The 12833-nt window shown below is 35.7% G+C and overlaps 4 protein-coding genes across 5 annotated transcripts in view; 1 reads left to right on the forward strand and 3 right to left on the reverse strand.

The window, feature by feature from the left end:
* The window catches only part of LOC130958027 (pentatricopeptide repeat-containing protein At4g21705, mitochondrial), a 2407-nt gene extending 450 nt beyond the window's left edge, over window positions 1-1957 (forward strand). Inside the window, exon 2 of the mRNA XM_057884904.1 lies at window positions 349-1957. Coding sequence (XP_057740887.1) covers window positions 349-1587 — 1239 coding nt within the window. The 3' untranslated portion in view covers window positions 1588-1957. The remainder of the gene's footprint in view (window positions 1-348) is intronic.
* A 227-nt stretch (window positions 1958-2184) lies between these two features.
* On the reverse strand, window positions 2185-3621 carry LOC130958028 (stress-related protein). The gene is made up of 3 exons (XM_057884905.1): window positions 3262-3621; window positions 2934-3179; window positions 2185-2785 (listed from the first exon to the last, which is right to left on the reverse strand). Exons 1-3 carry the CDS (start codon window positions 3280-3282, stop codon window positions 2414-2416), a joined length of 639 nt encoding a protein of 212 aa, XP_057740888.1. The 5' UTR covers window positions 3283-3621; the 3' UTR covers window positions 2185-2413.
* Window positions 3622-3997: 376 nt separating this feature from the next.
* Window positions 3998-8567, reverse strand: LOC130958026 (putative nuclear RNA export factor SDE5). 2 transcript variants are annotated; one of them, XM_057884903.1, is made up of 12 exons: window positions 8361-8567; window positions 7248-7821; window positions 7131-7156; window positions 6706-6780; window positions 6212-6285; window positions 5766-6025; window positions 5348-5427; window positions 5157-5213; window positions 4823-4890; window positions 4589-4692; window positions 4434-4504; window positions 3998-4311 (listed from the first exon to the last, which is right to left on the reverse strand). In XM_057884903.1, exons 2-12 carry the CDS (start codon window positions 7801-7803, stop codon window positions 4195-4197), a joined length of 1488 nt encoding a protein of 495 aa, XP_057740886.1. In that variant the 5' UTR covers window positions 7804-7821; window positions 8361-8567; the 3' UTR covers window positions 3998-4194. The 2 variants fall into 2 exon arrangements, with proteins under 2 accessions (XP_057740886.1, XP_057740885.1); XM_057884902.1 differs by lacking the exon at window positions 8361-8567 and adding an exon at window positions 7963-8200.
* Window positions 8568-10808: 2241 nt separating this feature from the next.
* On the reverse strand, window positions 10809-12787 carry LOC130955104 (stem-specific protein TSJT1-like). The gene is made up of 4 exons (XM_057881890.1): window positions 12113-12787; window positions 11638-11878; window positions 11344-11464; window positions 10809-11234 (listed from the first exon to the last, which is right to left on the reverse strand). Exons 1-4 carry the CDS (start codon window positions 12316-12318, stop codon window positions 11035-11037), a joined length of 768 nt encoding a protein of 255 aa, XP_057737873.1. The 5' UTR covers window positions 12319-12787; the 3' UTR covers window positions 10809-11034.
* Between the last annotated feature and the right edge of the window lie 46 nt (window positions 12788-12833).

Genomic DNA, 12833 nt, shown 5'->3' on the forward strand with positions numbered 1-12833 from the left:
GTGTCTTAGATCAGGATAATTATGATTTTAAAACAAATTAGTTCAGTTGAAATAATCCACAATTAGGTGAAGAAACAATGTGATTGGCTGAAACTATCAGTTCGGAAATGGTGATTCTTAAACTTCAAAGTAAGATAGTTATTATTGGATAAGTTGTGAATTATCAACTGATATATTTGTTAAAATATGATTTGAAGCTGATTCAGAATAATATGTATGTCAGACTGAGAAGCTTTGTTTGCTATAAGTTATTGTTATGTGAGGACTGTTTGGGCTCTTTGAAAGTTGAAACTACTCAATTGTTTCATTGTATGTTTGTCTTAAGTTTTTGATGCTCAATGGTTGCAGGTATCTGAGTGGATGAATAAGAATGGTGTGTGCATATTTTCTCCAGTTGAACATGCAGTGCATTTGGATTTGGTTGGCAAGGTTCATGGATTTCAGTCTGCTGAATGCTATTTTGACAGCTTGAAGGACCAAGACAAAATTGATAAGACATATGGTGCTCTCTTGAATTGCTATGTTCGCCAGCGCCAAATTGAGAAGGCTCTCTCCCATTTCCAGAAAATGAAGGAGCTGGGGTTCGCTTCGACACCTCTAACCTACAACGATATTATGTGTTTGTACACAAATATTGGACAGCATGAGAAGGTCCCCAATGTGTTAACTGAGATGAAAGAAAACGGGATTTTGCCTGACAACTTCAGCTACAGAATATGTATAAATTCTTATGGCGTGAGGTCTGATGTCACTGAAATGGAGAGAATATTGAAAGAGATGGAGAGTCAACCGCACATTTCGATGGAGTGGAACACTTATTCTGTTGTGGCTAATTTCTATATAAAAGCAGGGTTCATGGGTAAGGCAGTTGATGCTTTAAGGAAATCAGAGGAGAGGCTAGATAACAAAGATGGTATCGGTTACAATCATCTCATCTCTCTTTATGCACAACTGGGCAACAAGAATGAGGTCCTAAGAGTATGGGAGTTGGAGAAAAGTTCTTGCAAAAGATGCTTAAACAGGGATTTTACAACCATGTTAGAATCTCTGGTGAAGCTCGGTGAGCTGGACGAATCAGAGAAAATACTGAAGGAATGGGAATCCTCTGGCAACTGTTACGATTTTTCAGTCCCAAACACTATAATCATTGGGTACGCAGAGAAGGGTTTGTATGAGAAAGCTGAAGCCATGCTGGAAGATTTACAGAACACCGGAAAGGTGACGACTCCGAACAGTTGGACTGTGGTGGCAGGTGGATACCTGCATACGGGTGAGATGGAGAAAGCTTTGAGGTGTCTTAAAACAGGTCTGTCTTTGTATGTTGACAATAAAGGATGGAAGCCAAACCCCAAGGTGATCTCTGGTGTATTGAGATGGATTGGTGACAATGGAACTGTCACAGACGCAGAAAATTTAGTGAGTTCATTAATAAATGTTGTCCCAGTAAGTAGACAAATGTACCATGCCCTAATCAAGACTTACATTAGAGAGGGTAAAGAAGTGGATGAACTTTTGGACCACATGAAAAAGGACAACATTGATGAAAACGAAGAAACTAGGGAAATTGTTCAAATGAAGAAGCCGTAGTTTAGACTTTCAAGTCATATTATTATTCTTTGGTTGTATCATCGTTCATATTAGCATTCAGTTTCTAAAGGATTGAGGTCTCTACATTACAGTAGAGTTGAATCAAAACGTAATATTACATTATTTGCTTAATACAGAGGTCCAAGCACTATTAGTTCTTAATCCCATGGTCTCCACATTCAGTTTTGCCAGATGCAGTTGAAATGCCCGCGATTGACAACAACTTCTTAAGTCCAGTTCCTACTCTGTTTAATGAATATACTTAGCACATAAAACCATGTCAAGGGGAAAAGAATTTATCATTGTTGTCACTAGTGAAATAGGTTTGTTGTATCATTCTTTCACTTGCATGTTTTTTTACATATGGTGCAGTATGGCAGATAAGGTAAACAACTTTTGTTCTTAGATGTTATATAATTGTTTACCAATGTTTTGTGATTTCGTCTATCCAAACAATTCATTATTTTTCTTTACAAGGTAACTTTTGTTTATTATTACATATGCAAGTAATCGAAGCTCACGTGATCTTTTGATAGTAACCATTAACCAACCCTTGCTTTCTTTTTCCTCGCCAAAACTAGTGATGCCATTGGAATGTGAATGTAAAAATTTTATCATCAAAGAATCAGGTATATTAACTATTAAAGATAGTGACTCCACACCAAAAGCACCACCTTTCTTCTTTTTTTACACAATTCTAAAAAGAGAAAAAAGACCAAACAAAATATTAAAAGTTAAAACATGTAGACGACACAGAATTTGCTTTACAGAAAGAAACAACGAACTTAACAGAATTTGCACTAGTCGTCTACACTGCCAAATCTCATCAGTTCGACTCGCCGAACACCCTCACGATCTTCTCGGTGGGCACCAAAGGAAGGTAAGCAGACACCTTGTAACCCTTCTTGGCGGAGACGGTCACCACCTCGTTGTACTTGGCAGTGTAGTATGCCGCCTTGGGAAGCACGGCGCTGGCAACAATAGGGAACAATGGCAGCTGCTTCAGCTTGCGCCATGCGGACACGGCACACTGCTCCGCCTTTGGCTCATATTTGTCGTACACTGACTTGGCGAACCCTGAGGCAGCGTCCACCACGCCGGTGCGGCGGACACTGGAGACGACAGAGCAGGCCTGGTTTGAGGCCACCTTGACGTTGGTTGGAACGTGGCGATCGATCTCAGCTACGGACTCCTCAACCTATAAAAGTTAAAATCAATCAATGAATTATTGAAATTGAATTGAATTTTAACCTAAACTAACCTAACCGTTTTGTAACATAAATATCAGAATACATTAACAGAATGAGTGATTAAATAACCGCTTCCATTTCTGCGATCTGCATTACCTTGCGGTCCACGTAGTGGAGGAACTCGGTAGGGACGAGGTGGAATTTGTCGTAGACGGGAGCGACGACAGTCTTGACGGCCTCCTCGACGGTCTCAACGCCAGATTTGAGGGGGCCGGAGCGTTCCTTGGCGTAGGAATAGAGGATCGCGGCGCGCATCACAGCTTGAATCGTGGCGAATTGCACGAATTCAAGGTACTTGAGCTCTTGTTGTTGAGCTTCAACAACAGCTTTCTCATTCTCGACCTGCAAAATTTTCGGATCAAATTGAATAATTGAGAGATTATAGGGGAGATTTTGGAACCCTAGAAGAGGAACGAAACCTTACCTTGGGAGCTTGGGTGTCCATGAGTGCGGTGATGAAGGATTTGGGAATAAGAAAGTTTGGAGAATCAAACGGTGTTTGGTTGGTGTGAGGTAAGAATTGAGAAGGGAAATTGGGAATTTATATGGGGCAGAGGGAAGCGGTTACGGTCAGAAAACGATGATCAAAGCGCGTTAGTAGGCAAAAACCTGCTTTTTCTTCACCGTTAAGTTTGTGTTCTTTTTAGACAAAACCTGTGGCTGCAAGTAAACGCTATTTCTCATGAACACAATCTCTATTTTCTGATCTGATTTTGCCGCATAACGCTATTCTTCTTCAATCTCAATACCATCCCTAACTCTTCGAGTTTGACCTCCTTTTCACTTACATGTCACAGTATTTGTCCTGCTTAATTTTAACAAATTTACCATAACCATCCATTTGAAAGTTGAGCTACACATTCTTAGACTCAATGAAATCATATTTGGAAAGTGGATGGGTCTTTTAAATCCGCCTATTTATCCTTTTATGTAAACAATTTTTTACTCAAGCGATACCTATTGTATTGTACATGTATAAAAAATATCATACGGAAAAGAATCCATCATACAAATTATATACCCACCATAATATTTCTAACTTAAAAACCTTGATATTTCATTCTTCTAAGTATTAACATTTGCATTATACTTTTCAAAGCTGATTAATCCTTGACCTGTTAGGAGCCTATTAGACGAAAGATATCGTAAAAAACCAAAAATAATAAAAAAAATCTATTACATTGAGGCACATACATTTCAAAATAAGATGTTACAACAAAGATTTGGTGAAAGCTACATGGGGGCCAAAACCACGAAAAGACTCACTTGAATCCAAATTTCAACAATAATCAATGGAGGATGATTTGTTAACAAATCAGAGACAGCTATGTATAAAAATCCAAGTCTTTGCTATTCCCTATGTTTTGAGAAAACTGAGTTTTTTCCGATCAATGCTATCCAAGCGGATCAATATTGTACCAGCTGTTTCTCCTTCAATCCACTTTATAGCTTCCTGTTCTAATAGTTTTAGTATCTGTCCAAAATCAGAAGATCATCATGTCACAAATCACTTCGTGTCTCAAGAATAAGGCATCAATAAAGTCTCCCATGCACTAGTACTTTAAAATCATGCTTCAACAAATCAATTGATCTTACCGCCCGCCTGCGAGACCCTTTGGTATTTTCTTGATTACTTGCATCAATGATAACCTTGAGATACTCAAATGCTGATGGTAATATAATAAGTGAATATTAGAATAACATAGTAAATTGGTAGAAAACTGGAAAGGGATCATATCAATAAGACTCACATGGAATGCCAGCAAGAGAAGAAAGATGACACTTCAGTAGACGTATAGCCTCCCTTGAACCATGGTCGTGCAAGTCGAGCAACATTTCTTGTGCTTCTGAGGTCCTACGAATAAAACAATGCACAAAACACTACGTCACTAATCATACAACTTTTCCATGCTAATCCCCCTATAACCAAGTAGAAGAAGAAATTATGCCCGGTCAATGAGAACTTCAGAGCAGAAGATATTCACTTGGGTTCAACAATCATTCTGCTAGATTCTTCATCAGCTTCACGAGCCTTCTTGAGAAAAAAATTTCCCTGTCAATACCATAGCATACACCACTGAGATAGTAAGGGCAATGCTACAAACTCAAGCAGTGTATTTCTGTAAACGAACTGAATGCAATATGACAAGAAATTGTAAGGCAAAATTAATTAAAATTAGAAGAGGCTGCATGTAATAGTAATAGTACACGAAAACCAGAAGACTAATGCACTGGAAATTTGGGAGTCATAGTCAGAGCTATTCATGTCATAATGCAACTTTTCGGTTATGGCAAATCTAGTTCGATAACAAATCGTACCTGATCTATAAGTTTTTCAGCTTTGAATTTATCCCCATTTGCAAATGCATCAACAGCCTGAAGTGACAAATGATGCATAAGTGTACAGAACATAGACCTAAAACATGTTAGTAAGTTACTCTTCCTAGCACTATCGATGATCTAAGGTGGGAGAAACGGAATAAGCTGGGAAGAAAAAGAATACAACATACAGCTTTATAATATTCATTCATTGTGGCCCGGTACTCCTTCACTGCTCTACGCACACACTGGTAATCTTCATCCTCCACATCTGTTATAAAGGAAGTACATCATCATCATCATCATTATTCTTATTTCCAGTACAAAGTAAAACTCAGCTTTAGAAAGAGAAATGATGTAGGATCCAGGCCACATAACTAACAATAATATAACAAAAAATAAATGACAAATAGATTTAGCCTATAGGAATGTAAGCACACGAGTTCCATATAGCAGAGCACATATTAAGTCAACCAGCTTTGCTAGGCAATAATCACACTCAGAAACAGTACAAAAGTCAAAGAATCTTGCTAAGCATGTTTAACAAAAGAATAATCAAGAACCAAATTTTCCAGAATGACAAAAGGAAGACAAGTCTGAGATACAAACCTGGATAAGTACCATTTGTAGCATCTCGTAGTGAGAAGTCCATATCAATCTTATATTCTTCCATTGTGTCTTCCGGAGGTTCAAATACAACATGTTTATATCGTGAACTATTATTCACATCCTTTACAGTTTTTTTAGGAGCCTCCTCACATCGCTGATAACCTTTAAAAAGAGCAGACAAGATTTCCTTCTGAAGTTCATCTTTATGTTTCTGCTTTTGATGTGATTCCACTCCTTTGTTTGAAGCTACAGTTCTATCGCTGTGTGACAAAGAATATAACTAAGAGTTAGGACAATATCTAGCATGGAGATGAGTAGATCATGCCATTGGAGCATAAGGCCAGTTAAAGCAGAACATACTACACAATTACAAATTTTGTACTTGATATCATTTATGATGATCACAGAAAAAGTAGATCATAACGAACCAAAAGGGGGAAACATACCTTCTGAGATGATTTAGATTATGAGACTTACTTTCAGATGAAGATAATTCAGATTTCGGTTTCACATCTGTAAACTGCAAATACCAATATCACATATCAATCAATATATATAACAATTAGAATTTAAATTCAGACATCAATATGTAACTTTCTGCACAAAAGATGAGAGAAATATATTGTGACTGGATTCCTTTTCACACATTATGTGCTTCTCAAACAATTTGTTATAGAATCATTCACATATATAACTAGACAAAGCCTAAGATAAAGGCTGACAGATGGCAAACTACTATCACCAGGAGTTAATCTTCTCCCTTGCCTAAAACTTCCCCCTCTTAAAGTCTTAATTCTTTTTCTTTTGGACGTGGCCCCCCTCTTAATTCTAAAACCTTGCACACATGACAAAAAAAATAATAATAATAAAAACACATTATAATGTTAAAGATACAATTATTGGAGCTTCCAAAATAAACTATCTTGGCATTCATACTTACCCTCGAAGCTGAATCACCAACAACAGCTGTCCTGTTAAAAGTCACATCGGATGGATCTAGAAGTCTATACATGCTCTGGATGAATTTAAAGTGTACTTGTTAGATTAAGAATGCAAGTGGTATTTCTAAATATACCCCAATGACATGGTAAAAATGAGAAATGACATTTGATAAAATGAAGCTAGGAGTAGTCTGTGCAATAAAAGATAAATTAGTGAAACGTATCCTTGCCAGATTTAGGAGGTTGTAAACTGAATGAAAGTAAAAAAGTGGAAAACTAATGTTGTGGATTCTGGTCTGAGCCAGAGAGTGGAGAAGGAAGTAAGAAACGTCAACAATATCACTGAAGCATATTTAATACTCGGTATGTTACATCAAATAGTAAATAGCCATCAAGATATTAGCATAAGCCAACCTTCACATACCTTCTGCATATCATAACCACAAGATTCTGCATTTTTCGCAATAAAATATGGAGTCAGCTGTTAGTACAAACAAAAGAGATAATGCTAGTAACAATAATACACTACAGAGTTATATACCAAGAACTCCCCGTATCATATCTCTGTCAAGCTGAAAGCCATTTCCAAGCATTTTAAATAAGAAATCTTCCATGTCCTGTTGAAGCTGATTATGCTTTGAAACATTTGGCTTTGCTTTTTCACGGCAGATTCCAGTCAGGGGCATCTCCTTTACATCCATTTTTACTGGCTTAGTCGCACCATGAGACCCATTTGCAGATGGCACTGGCCTAACATAATCCCTACCAATAGTGCCTGAAACAGTACCTACTGAAACTGAGCGAGCTTTCGCCCTTAAGTTTTTTCTTTCTTGGGAGGAGTTTTCAACAGAATATCCATCAGACGTTCCTGAAGTCTCTTCAACCCTGGCATCTGCATTAGATGAATGGCTTGAAGAGGATGAAGAGGTCCCCTTCATCTCATACAACATTTCTCCTGCCAAGTCTGCATTCCGGCTTGCCTTGCAATAGGCAGAAGCTATTTCCTCAAGCGAAAATACAGAGCCAAAGGCATCAAGCAAGCACTTTAATGATTTTTCTTCATCACATGTGACTATATTCTGGGCAGGGACTTCCATAACAATTTGATTGAAACACTGTAAGAGAAAATGATGTAAAATACAAATTAAAAAGTAATCACTTTTCCAAATCAATGCAACAAGGATACAACTATGAAATCCCAAAATTATGCATGAATTAGGGTTAGAGGGAGGATGCGTCAGCATATATGAGCATACCTAACTAAGAACACAGAAAATAAAGCTAACAGGACCTTGCCTTCAGAAATGGGAACGATCAAAGCACACTAAGCACTCACAGTACCAAACATGAAGATATATATTCCCTCTCACCATATATCAATATCGAGATAGCAACTGAGAATCAGAATCAGAATCAGATTCCGAATTCACGAAAACCACTCCATTGAAGAAAAGCATAACGGATACGTGAACTTAAATTTAGGGATAAAAAATGCAGGTAGCTAAGATAACATTGCAATTAAACACACAAAGTACGCAATCTCAATCAAAATGAAATCTTTTACGCAAATGGGGGAAGAGAATGAAAGCGAATTCACAACACCATATCCCGAAAAGGAGAACAATTGGCTTGAGAAGCGAAGGAAGGAGAATACCTGTGATGGGAGGAGTTGAGAGTGAAGAGGGAACACTCTTCTTTTCTATTTTATTATTTATTTATGCACTTAAAAAAACAATAATTATAATCATCAACATTTTTGAGTGAGCAAGAAATAAATATTTATTATTTTATTTATTGAAAAAAAAAAACAAAAGTGGGACACAAAAAGCACTCTTGGCGCCATACAGTGAAGGCTGCTTCCTTTGCAAGTTGTTGACTTCTGGTTACTTTTTGTATTGTTGACCCATAATTACAAATTTATCATTATTTTTTTTTACCAATTTTATGGTGTTTATAGGCTTTTGTCTAAATTTTACCTAACTTACTTTTTTAGTAAATTTTAATTTTTTTAAAATTTTTTATTCTTATATCTTTTAAATAAAATAATAATTTTTAACCCTTTTTAATAAATAGACACTACTTTTTAAATACCATAGCATTTACTATTTTTTTTTTGTTGCACAAATTTACCATTATTATTAGATAAACTAATAAGAGATCAATGTTTTGTTTACCAATCATCCTTGGCATGATGAAAGGCATTACTAATAATAATAATAATAATTGTTCATCATAATATATCAAGTAATATTTTAAATCAGTCTTTAAGAATTTTTAGTCAAATAATTCAATTTTTAATAAATTTTAATTATTAAAAAAGTCTTTTTTTAATTTTGCTAAATATATTAATTTTTACGTCAAATTTTAATAATAAAATTAAAGAAATAAATCAATATCTGTCGTTATTTAACAAAATAACATTTTTTAAAAATTTTTAAACTTCTTAGACTAAATCCTCTATTCTTTACTACTAGTTTATCTAATGAAATAAAAATTTTAAAAAACTGATTTAACTATTAAAATTTATTGAGAACTAAAATGTTTGACTAAAAAATCCTTTAAGAACAGATTTAGAGTATTACTTTAATATATTTATTTAATCATTCTTCTAGTTGAATGTGCATGCAAGTTCTTCCGGTCTATGCAGATCACATGACATTCAATACAAATGGTGCAGCATTCACATTTTCACACAGAACTAACAACTACTTTCACATACAAAGAAAAATGATCTTTTTCTATGTTCCTTACCTATCTCTTACAAATACAAATGCAAGTATTGAATACAGTATGTATAATACAAAAAAAAATTACTGTTTGTACCCATGAAACATACGGAAGCTGATAAATGTACTTATACTACGTTTGTTTATAAAGATAGGACACAGAGATACACGATCATGTTTGGCAGAGAAAATATGGAGAGAGACATTGTGTCCAGAGACACTGAATTAGTGTATTTTGTGTACATCATGACAGAAAGGACACGGAAACACTAAGAAGGGACACAACTTATTTTTTATTTTTTCTTTCATTATTTTTGTTAATTTTTCATTATTATATTTTTTATTATTATATTTTTTGTCTCAAATTTTTTGAATGAAAAAAATGAGAATAAATTAGATTTTCATAATTTGTTCTAGTTTATCACCAAACAGAATACAAAAACACAAAATTTTGTATCTCTGTCCATCAGCGTCTTGTCCTGTTCTCAGTGTCTTGTCCTGTTCTCGAAAACAAACACAGCCTATATAGATGGCTTCTGTGTGCCAAGAGTACCCTAACAGATCAATTACGTAATCAACGTCTGGGTACTCTTGGCACACGGAGGCCTTACAATTGTCGTTTTATTCTTATATAAGTACATTTGTCAGTCAACATCTATATCTTTGATGGGTAGAAATAGTAATTTATTCTTAAAAAAAACAGTAGTCTTTTGTGAATCATAAACATAGAAGTGATAGAACATAGAAGAAACATTCACGTTTGTTACTCTTTACTCACAACATCAGCATGAAACTTAGTTGGCGTTGAGTGCAAATTTCAAGTATCAATATCCCACACTTTGTACACTATTTATTAGTCCTCAAAAACCATCCAAGACTTTGATATATAAACACTTGACATCCCCCACCAACAATAGGAAAATCCCAACAACATTTCAGAAAATGGCCACGCCAAAATACTTAGGATATTTACTCATTTTGAGTATGGTATTATTATTCTGTGAAGCAAGCAGGGTCCCTCCAGCTCCAAAAAACGATGCAAATCCCGAAGATGAACCTGATGATGATGTTATAGTGCCAGGTAATGGCATGGATGCTTCCAATAATATGATGGCTTGTACACCTGTTGATTGTATATCCCCAGATGGACAATGTGGTGTGGTATATGTCAAGCTGGTGCCTCAACCAAGCAACTCCACAGAGAACACCGTTCACCCCAATGGAAACAGTGCTATGGCCCCACCATTAGGTTAATGAAGTGAAACCATGCTTCAAAGTTCTTACTATATGAAATAGAAACTAAGTTCATACTCTATATGTGTCTACTTTTTATATATTACCTCAATAATTGCTTAATCATATGTACAAGCAAGTAATGCGGGTTTCAATAACACTTATCAAGTTTATTCTATCAAACTCATTGTTGTTTGTAGACAGTCATAATTACACTTTACTCTTCATAAGTTTAAAAATGCACAAAAATAACACACATTTATTAAAGTTTATAAAACTTAGCATTAACAGAAACTAATTAGTCCATGATGTAGAGGCATAATGTCTAATGTGTTAAAAAGACTTTGGTTTGACAAGTGATCAAAGCTTTTATTCTCCCTTGATCATAGCAGTATCTGCCCAATTCGATGCACTTCCCCTGCGAGGAATGCTTGGAATCTTTGTGTAGAGATCCACCTGAAAATATACACCAATGATATTTCCACTGTCATCTTCATGTGCTATTCCTCGAACCTTGTGAAGTGGATGATCAAAGTTTGTTAACCCACTTCCACTTATGAAAATGCACCCTGCATTACTCCAATTCAACAAGTAAATCAAACAACACAGTTTGCTAATTCTGTTATCAAATGAGAGTTAGACAAGAAAACTTGTTTGTAGAGATGAATTTGAACTAACCTTGAGGAAAATGTGAACAAGCTTTTCCACATCCTTCTCTAATGATTTGAAGATCATCAGAACAAACCAAGGAACCATCACTTGCCAATCCCCACTCCAGATTCACACCTCCATCTCGATCCTATAATATTCGCAACAATTACATCAGAAAACACAAAATCTAGTGGACATCATAGAAGAACACAAAACATAGTAACAATGTTTCTCACTATATCTGTGACAGTCTCCAAATGCATGCATAGAATTAAAGCCAAAATGGACTCTATCCCCATGAAACTTTTGTTGATAACTCACCCTTGCTACAAAAAGATTGTTAGTTCTGGCATCAAAGATGGTGAATGCGAACTTTCCATCAAGATCTTTAACAACTTGGTCAGGTGGGTAGGGAGCTCGATCTCTTAAGGCCTTATAAGCTTCAACCACAATCATAGATTCTGTTGCTTGTCTTTGGAGGCCATAGTGATGTCTAAGCTCAGCTATGTTTGCTAGTGCTCCCACAAATATGCAAAATATATCGTCTAAAACAACAATAGACCTGAAACAAAACCAATTAAGGGGCAAAAAAAAAAAAAAAAGAAAGAGGAACTGTTGCAAGAGCATAGTTCATAGCATCATCATCATGAAATCAAAACATGATGAGAATCAAGCTTCTGAAATTTAAACTTCTAGGCAGATGCATCTTTTACTATATAAAGCCATATCAGAATACATGTTTATACAGAAATCATACACATAACAAACTGAATGAAAAGCCTTGAATTGAATGTACCTGGGGTGCGTTGGAGTCTCGTGTTGATGGGACAAAGCCATGAAATTTCCATGAGGGAGGTTATAAACAGTAGAATCCGGCCACAAAGATTTAAACTTGTCCACAATTTCTTCTGGAGTCATCATTGGATCATTGTTGGAAGCCATTGCCGGAAGCCTCAGCTCCTCAGGTGGCTTTGCAGCTTCCTTTGCAAACACTGCCAACATCTCTTTCTTTTTCTTTTGTTCAGATCACAAATTTATTAGTACTACTAACTACTATTCAGTTGTGTTGTGAATTGTGATCACCCCTGAAGCTTTGTATAGGACATACATACATATATATACATAAAGAGCTAATTAATCAGGCTTGTAATTGCAAACTGCAGAGTTATGTGACATAGTAGTAGCATCCAAAAATTATTCCCTGTTAGCACATAGAAATAGACAAGTATGGTGGTAATTGATAATGTGTGTATGTGGCAGCCTCATAAGACGGTTTTCAGATATGGGGATGATACGTGTGATAATACGCAACCTAAGTTAACAACTACAACGGTGTCACAGTGCACAGTTTTCTATACTATTCCCTTTCAGACTCTGCAGAGTTGAATCCAAATGGTGTTACTATTGCTTTGGTTTTGGTTATGATTTTTCTTTTTAGAGGGGAATTATATGTTTAATATTGTAATCTGTATAATAATATATATATTTTTCATATCAAAAAAAGTGCAGAGTATGGA

Source organism: Arachis stenosperma, chromosome 10 (genome assembly GCF_014773155.1).
Source record: "Arachis stenosperma cultivar V10309 chromosome 10, arast.V10309.gnm1.PFL2, whole genome shotgun sequence".
In the NCBI taxonomy this organism is placed as follows: Eukaryota; Viridiplantae; Streptophyta; class Magnoliopsida; order Fabales; family Fabaceae; genus Arachis; species Arachis stenosperma.